This window comes from Gymnoscopelus braueri (assembly GCF_963280865.1).
Source record: "Gymnoscopelus braueri genome assembly, chromosome: 14".
In the NCBI taxonomy this organism is placed as follows: Eukaryota; Metazoa; Chordata; class Actinopteri; order Myctophiformes; family Myctophidae; genus Gymnoscopelus; species Gymnoscopelus braueri.
This window is the reverse complement of record NC_137619.1, coordinates 21,067,071-21,091,896: the sequence shown is the minus strand read 5'-3', so window position 1 is coordinate 21,091,896 and position 24,826 is coordinate 21,067,071. Positions and strand designations below refer to the sequence as shown.

At 40.7% G+C, this 24,826-nt stretch overlaps 1 protein-coding gene across 2 annotated transcripts in view; it reads left to right on the top strand.

The window, feature by feature from the left end:
• The window catches only part of b3gnt2b (UDP-GlcNAc:betaGal beta-1,3-N-acetylglucosaminyltransferase 2b), a 33,459-nt gene extending 8,853 nt beyond the window's left edge, over positions 1-24,606 (top strand). Inside the window, exons 2-3 of one of the 2 annotated variants that reach the window (XM_080450278.1) lie at positions 9,524-9,669; positions 20,290-24,606. In XM_080450278.1, coding sequence (XP_080306404.1) covers positions 20,325-21,518 — 1,194 coding nt within the window. In that variant the 5' untranslated portion in view covers positions 9,524-9,669; positions 20,290-20,324 and the 3' untranslated portion in view covers positions 21,519-24,606. Of the gene's footprint in view, positions 1-9,523; positions 9,670-20,284 lie in introns of both variants that reach the window. The other variant, XM_080450277.1, reaches the window with a different exon arrangement.
• The last annotated feature ends 220 nt before the right edge of the window (positions 24,607-24,826 follow it).

Genomic DNA, 24,826 nt, shown 5'->3' with positions numbered 1-24,826 from the left:
AGAGAATATATATATATATAAGACCTTTTATTTATTTGAAGTACAGTAGATATCATACAGTATGATGGAGAGACACCATGGTGACTGCCAGTCATACTACTGTACAAATTAATTAGAATGAAAACCAAATGAAAGAATGAAGAATTTGTGGTATTTAGCTGTCACTCTTATCCATAGCAATTTAAAGCAAGTAAGTGTGAGCAGTGAGTAGGCACGGCTCATGTGTGCTGCTCATGGACACGTTTTTTTTCTGGAATTAAAACCTGGCACATCCTGATAATAAGGTGGTCTCTTAATCATAATCTCCATCTGCACAACCACACTGATTTGCTTCGCCTTAGTTAGTTGTGCTAGTAGGATACAGACTGGGAAGACCTGGGATGTTGGAGGACAAGTTTATCCCATCTCTGACTACCACTCAGTCATACCAGGACATAGAGCTGGGCGATATGACTTCAAATCAATATCACGATTATTTCAAACTATGGCCTCAGTTACGATTAATGAACCATTATTTAAGAAATAGTGAAAAACTGGAAATGGCAGATCTACTGTATCTACAAGCTCACAAAGCTTTGCGCTGAAACTTTTGCACAAACCTTTCTTTTGTGTTGATTTGTTGATATAGAAGAAACACATATTTATAAAAACGTGCTTCTCGATTATGTGGTTATAAGTCAGTTATATCAGTCAGTCTAAAATATCGGTTTAGATATATTTTCGGTTAATTGCCCAGCCATAACTTAAACAGCATACTAAGACTCAGCAATATTTATCTCCTCTTTGCATACTGCTAATGTGGGTGCCAAGAAGTCCCCACACCCACACACTTAACGTGGCTGGCTTTCAGCCAGCTGAAATGTATTGGAAACCATGTAGCCTAGGTTTGTCGTGCAGAGACCTATGAGTCAGCTAGGCTTGTTCCTATTGTTTTCTACGCTGATATTAAGACCATTTTAACTAACTTACTATCAGAGCAAAGATGTAATTAAAAGCTCTATCATTTGCAGCCTACTGTCCGCTCGCGGAGCCCCCCAGCACGAGTAACGAGGGAAGAGATATTGGCTCAAAGGTGGCATACCCGTTTCCTTTCCAGTTCATTTTCCCATAGCTTTGTTTGACTGGCTTGGCAGCAGTTTTGAACCGGAAACCCATAAAGGTGTCCCATGTTTCCAGTTCAGGTCTGCTCTCTCTATTTAGTCCGATCTATCCAGCAAGCAACAGGTCCAACTCTGTCTCAGAGCCAACAGTACATGCAGAAACGGAAGGATTACACGCGTGGAGCGGCATGCCATGCCGAAATCAACACAAACCATACAATATGACGAGAATAGTATGTCTGTAAAAAGTCTTCTGGTTAGTCTCTGGTTATTAAGTCCTGACATTGATCCTTTAGTTGCTAGAATAGACCTTGTAGTTACAGTGACATACCTGAGGTAATGTTTAGCTAGCTTGTAGATAAGACATTTCTTTGAAGTATTGGCATGTATTATAAATAAATCTTTCCAGTATGCATGGTATTCATTTAGCTATTTACTTAAATGAATACCATGCAAGCAAATGTGAAACTTTTGACCTCTATGACAAAGGCCGTCTCAGCCTTTCTTAGCCTAATAATAATAGATGTTAGGTTACACTAAAAGCAAGTGTTTAACATGAAATTCATTTAGAAATGCATACAAAGATGGTGCATATTTCCATACAGATGAAACAAGGTATAACTACCAAAATAAAGGATGAAATGCAATTGTTTATTCCTTCAACACTGTGACAGTAAAGAGTTAAAGAGTAAGAGTTAGCTGCCCAGAAGTCACCACTTTTCCTCTCATCCCGTTGTTTCTTCCTGCCTTCTACCCAGGGAGTTGTGACATGCTTGTTTGGCTGTTTACAATTTATAACCTAGCCTTAACCTATACCGGAACCAATTTGGCACTATTCCTTTTGTATTTTTTCATGTGATTACATTTATTATCATTATTATTATCATTTATTTATTATTGTAAAACGATGAAGAATAAAGAGTATTCCTTTTATTTATTGAGAGAGTAAGAAAGTTTCGAGGGACAGAGCAGCAGAGGCTACACTTTGTTTGTTTGTTTGTCTGTTCAGTCTTGATCTCTACACCATCAAAGACCACAGAACTCTTATTTATTTAATATGGTGGCTATTTGCAGCAATTCATCATCGTGGCCATTTATCATCATTGTGTCTGTAACGTGTGTTTGTTGTTATACTTTCTTTGTGAGTACCAGATGTCCTCACGAGGACAGAAGGGGGAGGAAAATCCTGGAAATTGAGGACCTCACTCGGTCCTCATTCTCCATGGGTCGGTGTTAAGGTTAGACTTTGATTAGAAATCAGTGGAAGGGTTTCACTACTATATGACAGTATGTGGGTTTAGCTTAAGCAGTGTATTTTTTTTTTCCGACCAGTTGTCAGTCCCCTCACCACACAATCGCACACTTCCTTATTTCCTAGTTCCTTAGCCTTCCCTATTGCAGGCTAATTATTTGGTGTTGCTGAGGTTCAGTGTTAGTGGGGGAGGATGTTGTCTGTCTTGCCCTGAGGGCCTGTATCCTCAATTAGAGAACCCACTTGCATCATTGCAGTAGCTGCAACTGGTCAGACTTCTGTATACATTTTGTACCATGAAGGCTGCAACACTGGCGCCATGTTTTTAAGCTTCCATTTGTATTATGCACTCAACCCATTAGGGTGGTACTCGGAATACAAACGCATCAGACAGATGGTGCTTCTTTCCTTCTTCCAGCCTTGATTGATTTCTATACTTAGTTGTGCGCAAGTGTTGCATGTGAAAATAGCAGATCAGAATCACGTACTAGCAGTCCACTCATGCTGCCAGAGACAGAAATAGTTACATTGTTGTACTTCTGTTTCTGCACAGGTTGAACTGTGCAGAAACACAGGTTGAACTGTGATACCTGTACTTTTTGAATTTGAGCACTGTGTTCAAGGTTCAACTTTACTTTATTGTCAACAACACCATTTACAAGTAAAAGGCACGTGAAATTCATTGTGCGCTAAAAACCAACACAGCAGCTACAGTCTCAGGAATCCCACGTTCAAAAATGTCAAAGTGTTATATGTTAGAAACTAAGCTGCTTAATAAAATCATTGTATAAGATCTAAACTACCTAAAGTGCAAAAAGCTCAAGTGCAAACTGCATTGTCATAGATCCAATACATTAGCCACAGACACATGGCCATATAGTCCGGGCCATGTAGTGTTCAGTGTGTATTCAAACGTGCAACCGTACACTGCACAGCCACCCTGTCCTTCATTTTTGAGTAGAAAATATTTATGTGAACTTCATCATTCAACATATCATCTCTACAATAGAGAAGGCCTGTCACAACAATTATTACACAATTGCTTGATCACAATTATGTAGCTAATCGCAATTATTTTGCATAATTGTTTCAATTCATCTGTGTATGCAGATGAATTAAATAATCTTTTTCAACTAAAATGTTGGGAAATGTTCATACATTTTTAGAAATATTGAAACATGTCAGCTTGTGAGCAATCATTGTCGGCCATTTCTTTGTATTTAAATATCTACGCTGTGCAATTTGTTACAAAGCCTAAAAGACAAACATAATTTTTTTGTTTAATTTACTGCATACAGTATGCTCCGGTGATCAATGCCAAAAACACAATAAAATCATTAATCGCAATTATTTGTGTGACAATTAATCACCAACTGAAATGTCATGATGGTTACAGCTATAGATCTTTTTCTAACGATGTGCAGGTGTCACTTTGATATATAATCCTCTGATATCAATGTTCTCTCCTCCAGTATGGTACTGTACTGTATGTTCTCAAATGGGGAATAATTTTGCCTCTATGTTATGTTAAGTACACAAGCAAGCATTGTTCATTCAGACCTGAATGACACACAGCTCCTGGAGACTTTGACACGACATGTTTATCATGAGTCATTTACCAGATTTAGACTTGTTTGTGTTACTGAGACCACGCCCAGCATCACCAAACGAGTGGTGAAATAAATATCTCTGGCACTATCTTCTACGATAACAAGCTGCCTATATCTCTCACTATCTGTCTCTCTGTCTCGAACATCCTCCCTGTCTTTACCTCACTCGCTCTCACATGCACAGAGGGCTGATGACAGATCTAGTACAATATGTCCCTTTGGCTAGAGCTTGCATTAGCTAGCTGGATTACCAGAGGTCTTCGATAATGAAGAATTCCATTCCAGGACATCAATCCTATCTGTGTGTGCGGGGTGTTTGTGTAACTGGACAGGTTTGTAGTCAGGAAAGGCTTTTGATTTGGGAGCGAGTGTGCTTGTGTGTGTATTGTTATGGCCCATCGTGTCACATCATTGGCTGATAGTCTTGACTCTTTCTCAGTACTTATTCCACAGATATCACACCAATAAGTGTCAGCGGTGTCTTGTACAGTGATATCAGCTGTTTATTTCCCCAGTTATTTGTCATTAACATTCAGCTCACCCTATTATCCAGATTATATCAGACCTACGGTATGAGTGCAATCATAGGAGACACTTCACTTCCTATCATTACAAGCAAACAACAGTAATAATAGTCTTATCCGTTAACCACATGAACCCTAGTGTTCTGGGGCAAACATTCAGTGGAAATAGCAGATATATCTCCTATTTTCACAGACGAGAAGATCTTGGGGGGGGGGGGGGGGGGAAGGTAGTAGACAAAGTACAAAGCCCTGGAGCCCTGGTAAACTCGATATAAGCGTTTAAGTTGTTAAAGGGGTTAAAAAGAATCTTTGTTTTAGGTTTTATTTTCGTCAATTATTTATTCTGCTTCTCTTGACATATATGAAGTATTTGCCACAAAAAAGTTAGCTTGCATTGTATTTGAGTAAGCAAGGTAAACACATTCATCAAATGCATAGAAACAGTGTAGTGCCTCAGGTAAATCAAGAACCTAGCATCAGTCTAAACAGTATACTATCAAAAACTATAGGATGCCAGGTCAACAAATTTTATTTAATATTTATGGCCCGCCCCAATTATACTGTACTCTTATCAACCAGAGCCTTATGGCTCTGTTATCACCCCCCCCCCCTCTTCTCTATCGCTCCACCCACCAGAGAGAAAGCTATCTGCCTGTCATTCCCCCTCGCATCACACCAAACCAGAAATTAGGCTTTACATGATTTTTTCTTTTAAAGACCTAATGAAAGGAAAATGTATATAGTTTTTTTTAAAAACACTTTTAGAGCATACCTGTAGTCATAATGAGGACATAAATAGATGCCAAAAATGTTCAGTCCAATCTTAATTACTTCCTGTCAAACGCAAACATACTGCGTGATTACATCAGCAAGCCCTTATGAATAAATATGAATCATAATTTCATTCACCTGTGTGATTCCCATAGCTCATGTTCCTTCAAACATACCAGATTTCTTTCATCAGGAAGACACTCTTGGGGTGCTATGTTCTGACACTCTTGGGGTGCTACGTTTTTTATCTAACTCAAGGTGACGGCCGGACGGTGTATTACTCTAATTTAAACTTACACAGTACATTAACATATGTATCTGAAAACATTTGAGGTGAGAAATAAGCAATCAAGTTTGTCAATACAACATGAGGAGGCATTATTGCATGTGTTCATTGACACTGGAATGTCTGCATGCCTTAGTATATAGAATAGATTATAGTGATTGTAAAGTTGATGTAATTAATGTTTTTGTTAAAATGTTTCGGACCCCAGGAAGATTAGCTTTTGTCAGGGCAAAAGCTAATGGGGATCCTAATAAACAATATAACATTTCTGAGTCAATTTCCTTCGCAAAGTGATGTTTTACTGTATTCTTAATCTTACCCCTGACAAGTTATAATAGCAAAACTGAAAATAATAAAAACTAAACTAAAACAATAAAAGCTGAACAAACTAGAAATCTCACTCAAATGAAATGAAAAACATCAACTAAAACTAACCATATCAACTATAATAACTGTGATGATATGAGGTTTCTGTGAGAAGACGAAGAGTGTGTGATAGCAGCCCTCCCCTAGCCCATGTCAATACTGGTGCCCTGCCCACTTTAGATATTTGGAGTACAGACAAAACTTAGACCGTGCCTCCCCTCCTCTCACGCCATGGGTTATTTGTGGCAATGCATCTCTCTTCACATCATGTGTCTATTACTCCCACACTGCTTTCCCACTGTTTACAGAGCCTTATTTTTTTTGCCAGACCTGGATTAAATAGCATGATATATATATATATATGTACAGTATAGAGAGAGAGAGAGACAAGAGTATAATGACACACTCTTCTTTGGGGAACAAAACAATGACACACTTTAGTGGTCGGTTGGTCTGACATGTCTGTCTGTAAACTGATGTCTCTCGATTTGTTGTCCCTCCTCTTGTCTGTGTTTGTTGAGAACCTGTGTGGAGGACTCAGACCATGGTATCTATTCCTGCGGTCTCCCTATCTGCTGTCACCTCCACACATTTTGACAGACATTCAGAGACACCTAGACACGCATAGCAATCTGTGTGTGTGTGTGTGTGTCTATATATATATATATAGATTACACTGACAGAAACATATGCACTCACTGACATTTATATTTAGAATGCACCCAGAATGACAGACATGCAGTGTAAACAAACACAATCACACACACACACACACACACACACACACACACACACACACACACACTCACACACAGCAATTATAGAACACACACCCACACAGCAATTATAGAACACACTCACACAGAAATGTATAACACACACACACACACACACACAGGGCAACGTAGGCTTAGGATGCACAGCAATTTATAGTAACATGCACAAAGACGCACACATAGCTGTGTGTGTACACACACATTCGCACTGTATGCATGTGTTAGATTCCCACGCTCTCCTCCAGTGACTTGCATATGTGAATCTCTGGTTTCTCTGAGAGTTTGTTACTGCCAGATGACGGTCTCAGCTGACCAATGAGAGTATGACTGTGCCATATGACGGTATCAGCTGACCAATGAGAGTATGACTGTGCCAGATGACGGTCTCAGCTGACCAATGAGAGTATGACTGTGCCAGATGACGGTCTCAGATGACCAATGAGAGTATGACTGTGCCAGATGACGGTATCAGCTGACCAATGAGAGTTTGACTGTGCCAGCTGAAGGTCTCAGCTAACCAATGAGACTCTGACTGTGCCAGCTGAAGGTCTCAGCTGACCAATGAGACTCTGACTGTGCCAGCTGAAGGTCTCAGCTGACCAATGAGACTCTGACTGTGCCAGATGAAGGTCTCAGTTGACCAGTGAGTGTCTGACTGTGCCAGATGACGGTCTCAGCTGACCAATGAGTCTGTGACTGCCGGCCGATGGTCTCAGCTGACCAATGAAACTCCGTTGGCACCTTCACTCAACCATACACTTTGATGTATAAAGCTACATACTTTACCTTTTATTAATAATTATACTTGATATATATTTGTTGGTATGTATTTGAGATTGGCTGTGCAAAAGCTAGTTGATGTCTCATTCCAGTTCAGTTATTAGTGAAGTCATACTTATTTTGGCTTTTGACACTTGGCAGATATTACATAACGTATACAAAAGATAACATTTCTTGTCCAAAACCTCAGAAATCATAAAGTTGTGCGACAAAGTATGAATTGGCATTTAGCTGTCACACCATTGGCAATACATCTTAGAATAATAAAACATGGAGGCCGAGGTGACAAATGCTGATCGTACTATAAATATACAGAGCGAAACATAATAGGTGCAGATGAAATTAAAACAACCTTAAAGGGACCTATTAAATATCAGCCTGAATAAAGGACAGATTATAGCTGAATTTAACGGAATAAAATACTGTATGCATTAACATTTTATAGGTTTAGCAAAAGTAGAGCCTAGTCATATGTTTAAATAAATGAGCTAAAATTCCTGTGTAAGTGATGTTACAGACATTTGGTAAGGAATGCAAAATGCAAGGTCAGAATCACAAAGCATTGATAATCAATGTATAGATCCATTCCCATTTTCCCATGAATGGGCCTTTATGGTATGTGGGTGGTGGGGAAGTATAACTTGTGAAAAATTGTTGGCATGTGAAGAAAAGTGATTTTTGTTTGAAATGGGAAAGTGCAAACATAGAGGTCTGAACTTCAAACAAAGGTTATATTTAGACAGGTAGGAGATCAGTGATGTACATGCTGAATCCTGTGTGTGTGTGTGTGTGTGTGTGTGTGTGTGTGTGTGTGTGTGTGTGTGTGTGTGTGTGTGTGTGAATCTGTGTGAGACAAACAGTATATTATGTATGTGTTTGTTGGGTAATCTTAAGTTAATCATTCCACACTGTTTGAACATTGACCCACTCACAGTGAGGTCATGTCTCCTCACAGTTTGTTGAGCCGTTGTGTTTGCTCTGACCAAAACACTGGCTTAATGATTAAGTAGCAAACCGTGTTACAAGAAAAAAAAACAATATGGAGCCTCAGCCTAGACTAGAGGTTCATACTTTCTACTATACAAACACACACACCCCCCGACACACACACACACACACTCTCCAAGCCAAGTTGTGGGCTAGAGGTTGCGTGAAGGTTGGATAAAGTTTGAGAAGCTGGCTATTGACCAGAAGGCTGCTTATTGGAATCCCCAGGTTAGGCTGGAGAGAATCTGGGTGTAAATATACCGTCCCCCCAATATTAATTTAATTTAGTTTTAAGTTTAATTTACACAAGGAGGGGAACCATCACGCTATAGCCTAGAAGGGAGTGTAGATAAGATAATGTTGCCGTGGCAACGCAATAGACATGGAACACAGGATACAGATACGAATAGAGAGATACCGCTAAGATTCAAGAATAAAGATATTATATGGGAGACTGAAAGTCTTGAGTTGGCTGGCCATATCTGCACTGGGACTGACCATGTTAGCACATTTATAGAAAGCCTCTGAGCAAGAACAATCTTAATAAAGGTCAAGAAAAAGGTCAAAAAAACGTCAAGTGTACTACACGTATATACAGGTATACAGGTTTCAGTTGTTTTTCTTTGTCATGTTTTTCTTCATTGTTATTGTCATGTGCTTACAGTTCAGCCATTTCAGGCTAGTGGCAACAATAAAGAGGTTATCTCACTCAGGCTTTGTTTTGCATGGCCCAGTAACTGAAACAATCACTTTGACTTCCTGCAAAGACAGGACAGGCAGTTCAATAAAAAGGATGTTTGTTTTAAGCATTTCAAATAAGTTACATCACACACACACTCACACTCACACTCTCCTCTGTCTCTCTCTCGCTCTGTTCTCACATTGTTCTTTTCCCTCTTATTCTCTACCGTATTTCCGCCCCTCTTGCTTTCTCTCCCTCTCTCTCTCACTCTCTCTCCCTCTCTCTCTCTCTTCACTTTCGCTGTGTATTGTGAGTGTTGTTTACACTTTATGTCCAGTCTTACTGGCACCGTAAAACCACTAACGCCTGGTCTGTCTTTCTGTCTACAGGTTTTTCCTCTGGTCCCTTCCCATCCTTACTTGACTCCTGAGTCCCCATTGGCTGCTATTTCAGAGGGGGTGGAGCTCAGTATGGGGTAAGGGAACCAAGGGGAGACACCTGAGCAACAATACCTGAAGACCCCTCACCTGCAAAGGTAAGCTCAGACTCACACTAGGGCTGCACACACTAGGGCTGGCCCTGAAGCCATTATTTAGGGTTCAGACTTTCGGTGGTGTTTCCGAACGAATGTTCGATCCTTTGTTTTATTAATGTAATTATTTATTGGTGGTGGGGCATAGTGACGTGCCATTAGAGGTAAATAATAAACATGTGTTGTTATGTGGGTTGCCTCTGTGGACATATCGGGGCTGACAGAGAAGTGCATGGTCTTTGATGATGGAAATAAATGACTGTATGGAGACATATCCATCGTCATATTTGTAATTTGTTCATGTTTGCTGCTACATCTTTTAATGTAGCTTGCCTGTCGTTACCAACACTGCTAGGGTAGCAATGCTAAGCTAACTAAGCTAACTTGTCCCTTGCAGTTTGTAAACCCCCCCTCGATAGTATGACGCTCAGTTATTCAACCACTCTGTACTCCAACCACTCCCATCATTATCATTCAACTTTATACCAATCTTCAAGCAGTACCTGGTTTCTATTTACTGCTCTGTGCTCAGATCCGGTCTACAATCATAATGTGGATGGTTACAGTAATTTCAGTTTTTAGCAACAAATGTAATGTCTCACCTAAGAATATGACCTTGAAAGTAATTGAAAAGAGTATAAAATGGATATCTCACATTCACAGACAATTGAAGACACACACAGATACACACCTTAAAATGGTGACATTTCTGCTGTCTACCCTTCCACCCCTCCCCCCACTCAGGTAGAAAGCCTTACCTCATATGACCTTTTATCAGGTTGAACATGAAGACTCATCAAACAGTTCCTGGCATTGTCCAGTAGATTACTGCTGTGATCTAATCAATGAGGTTTAGAAGGCCTGCCTTTTCCACAGTGATCGATGACGGATAACATCATGGCCCATCTGGACTTGTGCGTTATGCCACTGCACTGCTTGCAATCTGCAGTGTCCATTATCGTCATTAGGTTATTAAAAGAGAACATTGAGATACTGGCAATGCGCCATTGGGAAACTTGTTTTCGGTGATTGCGATGGGAATTGAGATGGCGTGTGGACTCTGGACAGCTGTAATGAAAATAGTAAAACACTGTCTCCCAGGTCAGAGGTTCTACAGTACACAACACTGAGAATTACTCATGTGGGACAGAGGCCGTCTCGTTTCATTTGGGGTAAAAAGCGGTAGTCATTATCTTGACCCTCTTTTTTTCAAATGGTTAATTATGTAGCCAAACCGGAAGACAGCACGCATGTACTGTAGATGTTAGATGGAATAGACAATCTCCACCAACTGTCTGTTAGAGTTACTCAGTATTCAGACCTAGTTTGGGCATGTTTGTTTTGCACCTCATTGTATTCACAAATGTTAATGATTATTGTCATTATACTCCTCCAAGAATACATTCACAATGTGTTTATGACTAAAACTGCAGCTAGACTAGCCACTACTATGTTTTTATGTGCAAGTGCAAAGCATACAAGAAGTTTACTGTAGGCATACAAAGTAATTTAGTTTATTGTTTGGTATGTCTATATTTGCGTATGCCAAGTCATGTATTTGGTGTATGCTACTGTACGTATGTGTTTGATGTATACTACTGTAGGTGCATATTTGATGTAGCTATTGTAAGTAGTCTAGAAACGTTTAACTTTTCAACGTTTTACTCTGAACAAGATAGGGATGGAGCATCGACTGTAAAAATTAATGGACAAAGTGACGCAATTGGTTTCTACAGACAGTAAATTAAGCCGATTTTTCAGCTATTTGAAATCCGCCATCTTTAATATATACAAAAAAGCAACCGGCAATAGGAACCGGAAATCAATCCCTAAATGAATGCTATTGGTTGGGTAGCTTGTCAGTCAAGAGCGGGGGCAGGGAATGAATGCTATTGGTTGTGTAGCTTGTCAATCAAATCATCCCGCCCCTCCTAGCATGCCCTACTTTATCGTATTTTTTTTAATAAATGGGCCATAATTTACCAAAACGCATATCATGATGATTGAAAGAAGACTTTAAACTAGCGACTGGAAGCATATAGTATTTATGACTATGTTTATTAAGGTAAAAAAAAATCTAGTCTAAAGTTCGTCAAAAACCCATCCGCTTGCATTGAAAAAAAAATCTTTCTGACACCAGCAGGGGTAAAACAGCGAAACTACAGGCCATTCATATGAACTGTCACTTGAACTCACTTCCTTATTAGACTCAAAGTACAACTCTCAAGCTGGCCCCTTGGGATGGTGAGGCAGGGAGGGTCAGCATGAGGGAAAGACAAGAAGGGGGAGAGGAAATATGAGGGAAATACAGGACAGGATGGGGAGAGAGGGAGGGAGAGAGTGATTGGGACACACTACCTGTAGAGTCCTGTAATATTAGCCTTTAAAACTGTAGTTCTTACCATGCCTTACCATTACCATTAAGAGACATTCCCAGAGTTATAATTACGGTATTGCCAACATGTGGAAACAAAAAGAGCCCGCCTAGTTTTGTGTGTAACACAATTTTCTTAACGGTGGAGCACAAAATATTTATTTAAATCAAAACAAACAAAGCTTCTGTCTTTAATTAGTGTGGTTGCCCTAACAAGGCAACCAGACTATAGTAATCTTCGCACTTTATTATTATTATTATATGGAGACAAACTTTAGTTTAGACCGTCTCTCCTCCCACAGTTTTGATATTGATTTATTAGTGCATTAAATTTCCCCATCCGCTTTAATGGAAAAGTGAAAAAACTCAAATTCAAGTATTTTTTTCTCAGAAACCGTAAGAGCTAGAGTTACCAGATTTGGAGGGGAGGTTTATAATTTAGTTATAAATATAGTTATGAATTTTCTTCAAAACACTTTTAGCTCCTCCTCCCACATATTTTGGTCAAATTTCACAAAAATCGGTACACATGATCTCTGGACCCACGCAATAATCTGGACCGAAACAGAATTTTGATAGTCCATACCGTTCGTCCGTAAATGGCTTCCAAAGTTAGCGGAAGGGGCCCGTTTTACAAAAAAGGCCACAAATCACGAACAAAACGTCCAGTCAATCCTAAATTTGAATCACATGTCAAGGGTGGTTTATTCAACAAATCCCCAAAAGCATTTCCACTTTGATCTGTAGGGGGCGCCACAAATGCTCAAAATGTAACCGTTTGATGCAAAAACCTTATGTTGGGGGGATCAATCCTCTCAAAATGAAACGCAAGTGATCTCACGAGTTATGTGACAATGTAATTGGCGCAGCCTCCGACGGTATTCCTCCCAGCGTATTCCTCGAGTCCCGGCGGCAGCGACCCGCGACTCGCGTCGGCGCAACCACACTCTGCAATTGCCCTGAATTGCGACGCGTCTAGTTAGGTTATAGAACCATACCGACATCAATACATGTCATTGTCTATTCACTAATAGTATATAAACATAGATCATTTTGCCATTCATTTTAGATTCAGTTTGTTTATATTTTGTCCAAAGTTATTAAAACATTACCAAACTTAACTGAATAATTGAGTCAGTGTTGGCCAAACGTAATTGCATGGGGTTAAGAGGTCAATCTTGTTTGGAAATGCATGTTTTCTCCAGGGGCTATTTTAGGCTAGACTTTTCAAATTAAACCATGCTTTAAAACGATAACATGACAGAAAATTAGCCAGAAAGTTATATTTTGTTTGTAGGATTTCCCATCTCAAGCAAGTTTTCAAGTTGTTTTTGATTTGATAAACTTTTCATTCCATACTGAAATGAACTGAATCCAGTAGTGGTTTCCCCGAAAATCAAACAAACCACAAAATGCTTTGGTAAAATGGTCGGCAGTACTGTCAAGTATACCATGAGTCATAGTCAGTGGGCCAAACATGCCAGACCACCCGCATGAGCCTGTAGTGCTGAAAACAATGATAAAAAACATGATATAAAGGCAATGACATTCTCAAGGTTGTGTTATACCACGAGATACTGCATTTGCACTGCTGTGGTGACCCACAGCTGCATCTCCAGTGCCAGTAGTTCACAGGATAGCACAACCTTTCATATGTTATTGCTTAGATCTGTCGTGAATCCGCTTTGTGTTACTCACTTTGCCTTGGTTAATCTTTCATGGTGTTTGAGACGTATGCAAGGAGCATGAGAGGTTAGGAAAGGCTGAGGGAAGGAGGGAGGGAGGCAGATAGAGGAGTACAAGGAAAGTGATGGGGGCATCGAGGGTGATAAGTAAAAGGCAGAGGCAAAGAGAACAGGACAGGGAGATGAGAATGACAGAGAAGAGGAGAATGAGAAGGGAAGAGAGGGATAGGGTTAAGGAGAGAGCGGGGAAATAAGGGGAGGGGATGACAAACAGGAGGCAGCATGGCTGTGTTGCAGAGATGTTGCTAGGAGGCACACGAGCAGAAACCTAATACAGAGTCATTGAGGCAGTAAGAGGAAATGGCAACAGCGTGGCGGAGAGAGAACCCACCTCAAATCACGTCACCAACCTTTTCACTTAGTTTATTCACGTAATTCTTTTTTGGAGATGATTGAGAAATCCACTGCGTATTATGATATGAAGTAATATCAATGAATTAAAGACAAGTCATCATCTTCCCTTTTAACCCCCTTTTGTACAATTAACCTGTACTCTGTGTCCCAGCACTAGAAAGACTGATGTAACAAATAACAAGCTGTTGAATGAGCTGTTGTAGCAGGTTCCATTTTATGTTTTTATTTTAGGGACTTTTTGGGCCTACTAGCTAATTTGAGCCAAAGTTGTGTTTGTGGTCATTTTCATCTGATGCTCTGTGGCTTACCAGTTAAATGTTTTTTCTTCACTTGCATATTAACGTTTACACTGATTTTCCTTCTGACGTCACATTTCACATATTAACACATTAACCGCCAAGAACGTAGTCCTACGGTCCGTTAAATCCAACTGTTAAGCGCCGAGACCGTAGCCCTACGGGCTGCGGTCTTTTCGCGCATGCGCGGTCCGGGTGCACTTTCGGAATTTTTTTGATCCACTTCCGTTTCCGGTTTGATGACCGGAAATAGAATTATTTGGGATCCGGTTTTGACGATCACGCCCGCTCCCATTCTACAGACGAAACTGAAACTCAATTCTCTTCCTGTAGTTTTTTCTCCTCGCATTTCACTGTTTAACGTAATCCGCTCTAACTACAACATGGATACCCCGTTTGACACGCGATCTTCACTGGGAGATACAGGGAGATCTCGCGGATGTAAACAGACCGTGTAGAGCTCAATCTTAAGGATTTTAACAAGATCTATGGCGACATGAAAAAAACAAAAAAACAACAAAAACACCTTGGCACTGGTGAGTACATTATGAGATTAACCTCTGGCGGTCGATGTAATAATGATATTTAGTTTGGTAGAGTGGAATGAATCAATATATTTATTTAACAAAAGTCGAGAGATCTCGGGGACTGCCACATGCAAATACATGTCTCAATATCAGACATGTGTTCCCTTTAAACACAACAAGAGAACACTTGTAGATGGAGGCTTGGTTAGTGGACAGAGCCATACATGGCTCTTTCTACATGACCATGCTAGATTTACAAATAGTTACTCTTGACAGACTGCTGACAGGTGAGAACATGGTTAGACCGGTCTAGTGACCGGATGTCCTCTTAGTAAAGGCTCATAGGAGGCATAACTATGATCACGGACAAAATGGTGTAGTATTATCATATCTGACATTACAATTTCATAAAAATAATGTCATGCCATGAATGTAACTTCTATTAGTTCTTGACCCAATTTTTTGTCCTAGATTTTTACGTTCGTGTCAAAGTCAGAGGACACTCATGTACTGTATAAATGAGGCCACTGTCGAGGTTCTCTGAGCAAAAAGCTTCAAGGAATTAAATCTAATACAGAAACAGACAGGCACGCGGATATATAAAGAGGAAAGGCAGAGGTAGAGAGAGGAGAATGTTATCATCGCAGAACGTGCAAGTGTTCCAGTGGAGAAACCCGAGTCAGAACCACATGTGGTGAAAGGCTGTATTGTTCTCTGTGTTTGCTCCGTTCTTCATTCAACGTCACATGTTTCTTTTTCTTTTATTAAAATGTATCAGGCTGGAACAGGTACCAGTCAGGTGACAATAAAGCCCTCAAAATGTTTGGCTTCCTTAAAATCTCTTCATTATCGTTGGCAAGGCCATATTTCATCATGCTTTCTAAACATGTCATACTAAACAATTGGGAAATGAACACGGGCAGCAAGGTCCACGTATCGAAAATGTCACAGGTTCAGTCCGCATAAAGGACAGTGAGTGTGTCCATCAACAGCCAGTTTGTCTTGTCTACATGTCCTTGAACCTAGACACTGACTCTCTTACCTGCTCACTCATTGTAAGTAACTCAGGATGGAACGTGTCAGCTAAATGCCCTAATGGAACAGTGCTCAGTCTTTATTACCACACGACCAGCGGCAGTGGAAACTGCTCTCTCTCTATAGCATGGTGAAATGGAACACCTCTGCTGCTCAGAGTACATAGAGCAAACAGAATAGAACGGCCTTTTTATTGCTAAATGACCGAGGGCAGCTGAAATGGCTCTCGGTATAGCAAGGTTGTTGTTTTTTCCTTCACCTCTGTGGCACTTTGAGATTTACCGCTTTAATTAAAAGTGCACTACACCGCTCCCCCAGCCAGCAAACTGGTGCTGTGGGAGCTAAGTCGGTCAACACACAGGGATCAATCACGAGGGCGTCCCACTCCAATGTATGTGGACGTACTAAAGAAAGATGCAGGGGCAGAAAGTGCTGGAGCCAGATGCATGGAGGATCAAGATGACTGAAAACGCTGTTGGAGGGCTTGTCCAAGGACAACCTACATAGACGAATGAAATGTATTATTATTAGTAATAATATTACTATTATTATTATTATGGCCTGGAATAGCTCTCTTACTTTACTACATATTAGAATAAAATGGAGAAATTGCATTCAGTACAGCGTGATGGAAATAACTGCTGTATAACAAAACAGAATTGGAATCTTAATTGCAGTATGACCATGACCAATAGAACATTCTAGCCTTAAGTACATGAAGCTGAATAGACCCCACATTGTTGTGTAAAAGTTGGCATAAGTGATATATATATTTTTTTAACTCGTATACCGCCAATCGCGCATTAATGCGATCTAATAAATAGCGCGCTTGTCCGCCAAGATCGCATTAATGCGATCTAGTGATTAATTGGGGTTTATATCTCTGATCGGGCTATTCTGCTTATTTTTCATTCTAGGTTTCGGGTTCCACTTACTTCACCCACACTGGGATCCGGTTTCATGACTCGGGTTCCGTTTCCGGTTTTCATTTTTTTTCCCCAGTCATTTTCGGCTAAAAAACGAACGGAGAGGTCCACTTCTATAATCTATGGTCTGGGTGACGAACAGTCATCGCCGTCGTGTATCACATCGTATTTTTGGATGATCGGAGAATCTGAGAACACGTCACATCCGGTTTGGCGTATTTGACTGTTTGACTCTGTGTGGGGGGGAGAGCGAGTCAGCGAACTGATCAAGGTGGCTATTTGCTGCTCTCTAGTGGCAGATTTGTCGTATGTGTTTAAAACAGCACTCAGACAATTTATTTGAATGATAAATGTCAAAATGTCAACAAAAAAAAAACACACAAATCGCTGGCACAGGGGTGAGTACATTAGGAATAAACTCTGGCAGTCAATGAGTGTTAAATACGTAGGTCATTGGTATAGAGTGTTTGCTCAGTAACAGGGGTGTCTCCAGCTCTTTAGTAAACAGAAAAGACATTTTCAGGCTCTGTCTATTCGGGAATGATGCAAGTCGCGAATGATGCAAGTTGGGAACCCATTGTACTTAATGTCAGAGTACCCAGTGCAGTACCCACCACCATAGTACTTTGAGGCTAGTCTAGTCGAGAGAGAACCAGGAAGGTGCTAACTTGCTGCTTCAGACTACAGAAACATCTCTTGACCACTCCATTACCGTTATACCACTTAACTCTAGTGTGGTCTAGACTAGGAAAGGTAATTCAAAATGTTTTAATAAGGGGTGGTAGTCTAAATTGAATAGACCTAGCATGGTCCTTGGCATGAGCCACAATGCAATTGGATTGTGAAAATCAATCAGTAAATGGAAGTCTGTTTGTGGGCTGTTGTTTTTTTACTGGCTCTCATCATCAAGGTAGACCTACCCACAAGTCAGCCAACTCAGTTGACCAGACCCTTTTTGGCACAGACAAATGTTTACCAATGGCTTCGACACCAGCTGGATAATAGAGCCCCAAAATAAGTTGGCACAAGGGGTGGCATTTCCTGTCTGAACCTCACTAGGCAAATGTAATAGAAGGCTGTTTATCTAATTCTTCCTTCCTCTTCTTATGTTTATCTAGGCTAATCCTACCAGTGAATTTCGTTTTAAGAGCTCACTCATGAGCTTTGTTGGGCAATGTAATAAACCAAGTTGACACCCCTTAAGTGAACTTTGTACAGTGCATGCTTATCTAAATGGTTTTGTGGTATTTCGTTTCGGGAAAAGCCATATAGTGTAGTTTATGTTTGTCTTAATGGAAATGACTACTTAGGCTAATTGTTAACATGCACAGTCTTGGACAGCGAGAGATAATGCTAACCATGCAGGAATGTACCGTTCACTAATTTGCTAATGTGCCTGATAAGTGCATTTAGCTGCTATGCAACCTATAGTACAATGAATACACACACCCACAGCATGAGCTTCACTCCTAGGGTATATCACCAACATTACAAACAAACAAAGGAGTGCATAGGAGTCAAGTTTTTAGGAGTTAGCAGTCCACTTGCCCTCTGATTTGTTTACTTTTTTAGATAGAAAAAGGTTAAGAGGGAGAATTACATTTTCATCCTAGACCAACAGGCATACATGTGGTTCTGGAGGATGATAATCCTACACCACCACCACATGCTCTGTTAGGGTCATTCTAAATATGACCTATGTACGTATATAAGCATAGGTCTGAACTTTGACCTTGCGCAGTTGCGCCGTGACCAACCTCCGGACCAACTTTATGGAGGAAAAAAATCAGTAGCACTGGTCTTGACCTTACATATCGACTAAGTTTGATCCAGATCAGATTAAAAATGATCTGGATCAAACTCTCTTTTGGGTGTGGCTGTCTTTCACTATTACGCCATTTGGGAGACAACTACTGTGACGGGGGGATCTGATGCTGTAGGTGTCGTATCGTTGGTGTATTGTCAAAATGCATATCAGTCACTTCATAGATATTAAGTATGCTTGATGGGAGAGGTGAGATAGTAATGTGTCGTGAGAGATGTGTATGTCATTGTTGTGATGATGTTCATAAGGGATGGTATGTCACTCAAGTTTGCCTGTAGATCATATTTCTATTGGAATGCTGTAGAAGGAACTGTCTTCCTTACCACTGCTTCCTCCATCTTCATGGTGTTGTATAATCTCTGTTTCTTTGCCATAGGAACAGTTCTGATCTTGCCCCCAAAAGTGTTAATTTGCCTACTTTTTATTTTAGGCCCCATGAGGAATTATGGACGCTGGATAGTTTCATTAATATCTTTTTCTGGCACGACTGCCCCACATGTTCTAAATTAATTTGATATGCATGCTAAATTTATACTTTCCTCCTCTGTGTACCCTATCTTTCCGCTGTGAAAGATAGACATATCAAATACTTCTGTGCCCATAGATTGTTCAGTTAGAATGAACAATCAGTTTAGTTAGAATGAACCTAGTGTGTAGGCAAGTTTATTTGTGTAACACATTTCAACAAAAATGCAATTCGAAGTGCTTTATACAAAACATAAACATTAAGAGATTAAAACAGAGCATTAACCCATTCCAAGCCAGAGTTTAATATCATAATGTACTCACCCACTGCCAGCGATGTATAGTTATTTTTATTTATTTTTCACCTCGCCACAGACCTCGCTAAATACCTTATGATCGCGTGTTCAACTGTTTGTAGACACACAGGGTAGTTGTGTGAGTGGCCCAGAGAAGAAATTTTCAATCGGCGACATTCCATTTTGCAGTAGTAGCAGTTTCTAAAACCCGTTTCAAACAACGTTCAGCGCGGAGAAAAACAACACCGAGATAATGGCGATTTAGCGGAAGCTTTAGAGCGGCGGCAGATGGGAACGAAAATCTTCGATTGACTTCATTTCCGTATCCGGGTGTGCTACAATGAAATGTGTCACTGCGAGAGAGTGCTACAATGAAATGTGTCACTGCGAGAGAGTGCTACAATGAAATGTGTCACTGCGAGAGACAAAAAAAGACCACTTTGCGTAGGCTACGCGATTGGCACGCTGCGGCTTTATTTAGGTTCGTGTAGATCTACGCGATTGGCATGCAATGTGTTAAGACAAAATACAAAATAAACACATAAAAAATATAACAGGAAGATAAAATAAAACAAAAAATTACAGTGCAGAGATTTATTTTAAATCAGTAAAATGCTGTGACTTGAGCTTCAGCTTTGACGTAAAAGAGTGTTATAGCAGACCTGTAGTTTTTTATAACATAATAATAAAATTGTATTCTCACCCTCATGCCTGTGTGTGTGTGTGTGTGTGTGTGTGTGTGTGTGTGTGTGTGTGTGTGTGTGTGTGTGTTCAGTCCAGGTGGTGAGCGGCGGAGGCGGGCCTTCATCGCTGCCATGGCATTGCTGCGGGGAAGGTTAAAGGTGTTTGTGGTGGTGATGATGTTCAACCTGTTCATCTTCATCCTGATCTCGCGTAACAGCAGCCAAGACAAGAGTGGCCGCAACAAGGTGCGCGTGCCCACCAAACGCTTCTGGGCCAAACTGCTGCCAAACAATGCTTACTGGAATCGCAGGCAGCAGATTCTAGACCTCCAACAAAACCCCATCCTTATCTTAAATGACAGCACTGCCGAAATGCCAGACTGGCTTAACGACACGGGGTTGAACTCTGACCCCTGCCAGCCTGACCTCAGGATCACCACCCAGGTGAAAGACTACAACTCCCTACCTGGCCGCTTCAAGGACTTCCTGCTTTACATGCGCTGCCGTTCCTATCCACTATTGGTGGACCAGCCTCATATCTGCCAGGACCCACCTTTTCTGCTGCTGGCTGTCAAATCCCTGGCCTCGCACTTTGACCGCCGCCAGGCCATTCGTCAGTCGTGGGGACGGGCGGGCATGCTGGCCAATCACACAGTGGCTACGGTTTTCCTCCTCGGCAACGCCACCCCATTCGACCACCACCCGGACCTATCAGAGATGCTACGCTACGAGAGCAAGCGACATCGGGACATCGTCCAGTGGGACTACAGGGACTCGTTCTTCAACCTGACAGTCAAAGAGGTGCTGTTCCAGGAGTGGGTGCAGACTCGCTGCCCGGGGGCACGCTACATCTTCAAAGGGGATGACGACGTCTTCGTCAATACCCACCGCATCCTGGATTTCCTCAAGGGTCTCTCAGGACCTAAGGCCAGGGACCTGTTTGTGGGTGATGTGATCACTAACGCGGGGCCTCACCGTGACAAGAAGGTCAAGTACTTCATCCCAGACAGCATGTACGTTGGCACGTATCCTCCGTATGCCGGGGGAGGGGGGTACCTGTACTCCGGTGATCTGGCTGCCCGTCTGTACAATGTATCGGAGCATGTGGCGCTCTACCCCATAGATGATGTCTACACAGGCATGTGCCTCAGGAAACTAGGCCTGGCGCCAGAAAAACACAAGGGCTTCAGGACCTTTGACATAGAGGAGAAGTACAGGTCAAACCCCTGTGCCTATAAGAGTCTGATGCTCGTGCACCCCAGGACCCCACAGGAGATGATACAGATCTGGGCCTGGCTCAGTGACCCTGACTTAAACTGCCAGTAACATTCCAGAGATAGCCATTTTGGATATGACTAACTGGGTACATTGTCCAGTGGTATTAATTTTGTGTCCAGTGGCTGAGATTGCACAGCTGCCAACATTTGGGGTTCCGGCCATTTGGGGCTAACATTTCCCAGATCTTTTTTGTCAGACTAAAATGGTAAAGATTGGCAAGATGCATTCATTTTGTGTTAGTTTGAAATGGCCAGGTTCGCCCAGTAGGAGTCATTTTTTGTCTGATGGAAATGATGATAACCTATGATAACAAATGTTAAGCTTGCCCTGCAGAAGTCATTTGGGGTCCGACTTGTTGGCAACTGTGTGGTACTGGCCTATATCAGCTGATATGTCTGAATGGCCAACATTATTTTATTTTGTGGATGCGTTTGGCAGCTTTATGTCATTAAGATATATTTTATGGTAATTTGGGTCGCCTGCCTTCTTAGTGCAGGCAAATAAATGCATCGCACCCCTTAAAATAAGGATTGCCTTGCACATTGTTGTTAAAAAAGGCCATCATAGTATTTTCACTTGATGTCAGACTTTGGTAGACCCAACTGCTGTCCTTTATTGTTAATGTTGAACTAGCTTCATCCAAAGTGAGCGTGTCTGTCATTTGCGTGCACATATTTATATTACATCTATTTATATGGCCTTAGTGATGCTTTAACACTGTGTATTGGCTCTCCAGTAGAGCCTGTCAATGCTGTATTACAATGAGACTTCGACTTGATTTATACTGAAATTAGCCGATCAACAAGCTCACGACGCATTGTGAGCTTGTGGATCGGCTATTTTTGGTGCCGACACCCGCGCGTAACTAAATCAGGCATTGGGCTATGTGTCCATTGGAGATCTCTTTTTTTATATTGCTGGTTTCCTTTTCTCATTATTGTAATGCATTTAGAACTTTCACTCAATTCAGTTGTCTCAATGGATTAGCATGTTTTGGCATTCTGTTTTCCTGCCGTTGGGCGTCAAAACTTTTTCAGAACTTTAACAAAAAACCATTGGGCTTCAAACCTGTTTTGATTAGTATTATAGCGACAGCAGGAGCCAGCTCTCACCAAAGGCCTTCCGTTGAATGCTGAGAAAAAGAGGGCTCCCGGTGGACACTGACTTAATGGTTGCTTGTGGCTACGCATGTGCTCCTATTCCCATCCACACTCCCACAAGTGTTTAGTCGCTCTTCTCTCTGTCCTAGCCCCACACGCCATCCCCTGAGAAAGAATTATATAAAATTGTTTCATTGACCGTGTGTTTCTAATTTAGTGAAGAGTTTCTTTCCAAACCACTTCAAGATAACCATTCAATCTCTTAGATATTGAAATTCCAGTGTGTGTAAAGCATTGCCATTTGGTCAACCAAGAAGAACCTAAGTTAATGTACATTTAATAGAAAAGTAGCATATACACATCAAAATCGAGTGGCATTTTTGCATCTTGGAATGATTCTCCTCACATTTTCACAATATTTGAATCCGTACACCATTCTTTTTTTCTGTCTTCATTTTCAAATGATGGATGTCTCTCTTGGAAATGAAACTAATTACACATGAATTTTTTAAGGCATGTGGTGGATGAAGAGAGTATTAGCTTCAGGGAGGAAAAAGGAGAGTAGGAGCCTTGCCTAGCTAAGCCCAGCAGGTCTGGGCTTGGTACGGAAATCCATATGCTGTCTATTTTGCTTTAATAACTTGTCAAAGCCCACTTCCCCCACATGCAAAATGCCAGTATAAATGTTAAAATGCATATTTTCCACAAAGTGCAGTGAATTTTTTATTTTAACCTACCACACATAAACCCTAGCTATACATAGAATATCCCATGTTTTTTTTTAATCATTTGAATCTGGTGATTTTTACACTTTTACTTCCTTATGTTATTCCTTACGTTATCAGTGAGGGGTGAAGGGTTTGGGTTTTTAATCATTGAACACAGCTTCACATCCCAAGCTCATAACTCCCATACTTTTTTGACTGACTGTTTTGCATTGGGGGTCTGGCAATTTCGCTGTTAATGTGGTTGTAAAAGTAGTATTGTGGAGGTATCGTGTTGTCAGGTTAAGCTCTTGGCTGTTTGGCTTTTGTCGCACATTTGTTTTAGTTTTTGTAATATATGTCACAAAATGCTGCATATATAAATTATATATGATAATATACTGTAATATATATATGGTGGTGTGTGTGTGTGTGTGTGTGTGTATATATATATATATATATATATATGTGTGTGTATATGTATATATATATATATATATATATATATATATATATATATATATACATACTGTATCGACATGGAATGATTTGTTCACTTCTTCACATCCAACACTTGACTCTTGAGTTTTTGAACTGCACCCATTACACTGTGCATATCACTGTGTCATATCATTGAGGACATTTTAGAATACACTGGTGTGTTTTTTTTGGTCCAATACAGTTTAGGCTTTAAATTGTCCAAAAGGACAATTAATGTCTAACATTGTTTTTGTCTTTACCAGGGATTAGGATTGTCAATAATTCACTTTTTTACCAAAACACAACATGAAGTAAGTTCTTGTTCTCTATTTAAAAATTGTTATTGTTTTTAAGTCAGTTTGAAAATCTTCGACTGAGTAAACTTAATTTGAGCTGACCCCTGCCATGACCCCCAATAGTGGCCTTGACATAGAATGTTACAGTTTATAGCCCGGAAATCCGGAAGTGAGTTTGCAATGGGTTCCCATGGCAGATTTCCTATGCTTTTTATTTAGGGTTTTCCTTTTATGCAGAAAATTACGTTGATAGTAATTTATCCCAAACCCAATGCAAAACTTAAATTGGAAATCTGCAGAGCTAACTTCCTGGTTGGCCTACAAAAAGACATCTTCCCTGTATCATGTGGCCAGGGGACTGCTGTTAGGCTGCCACCTGCTGGTCAGGTTGGTTAACTACAAATTGTAACAGTTTATGCATATACTGTATGTTATTTCTGTATGTTAACAGCTCCAATAAGCAACAGCTTTATTATACTTCATGCCAGTACTTTTCTTTTTTAGACCGTAGATCTTCTCTGTATTTTTTTTGGATACCAAATCTTAGCCTGGTAAACCCTCCCTCCGGAAATCTCATTTCCATTTGATTCCTGGAATCAAATGGAAATGAGATTTCCGGAGGGAGGGTTTACCAGGCTAACCAAATCTACCATGATATGGTCGATTGACAGCTGGTTTCTTCATAAAATTACATATGGCAGCTGGTTTCTTACAGACCAGGGTTTATTATTTGTCAGAAATGTCAAACACTCAAAAAAAATCTATTTGCTGATAGT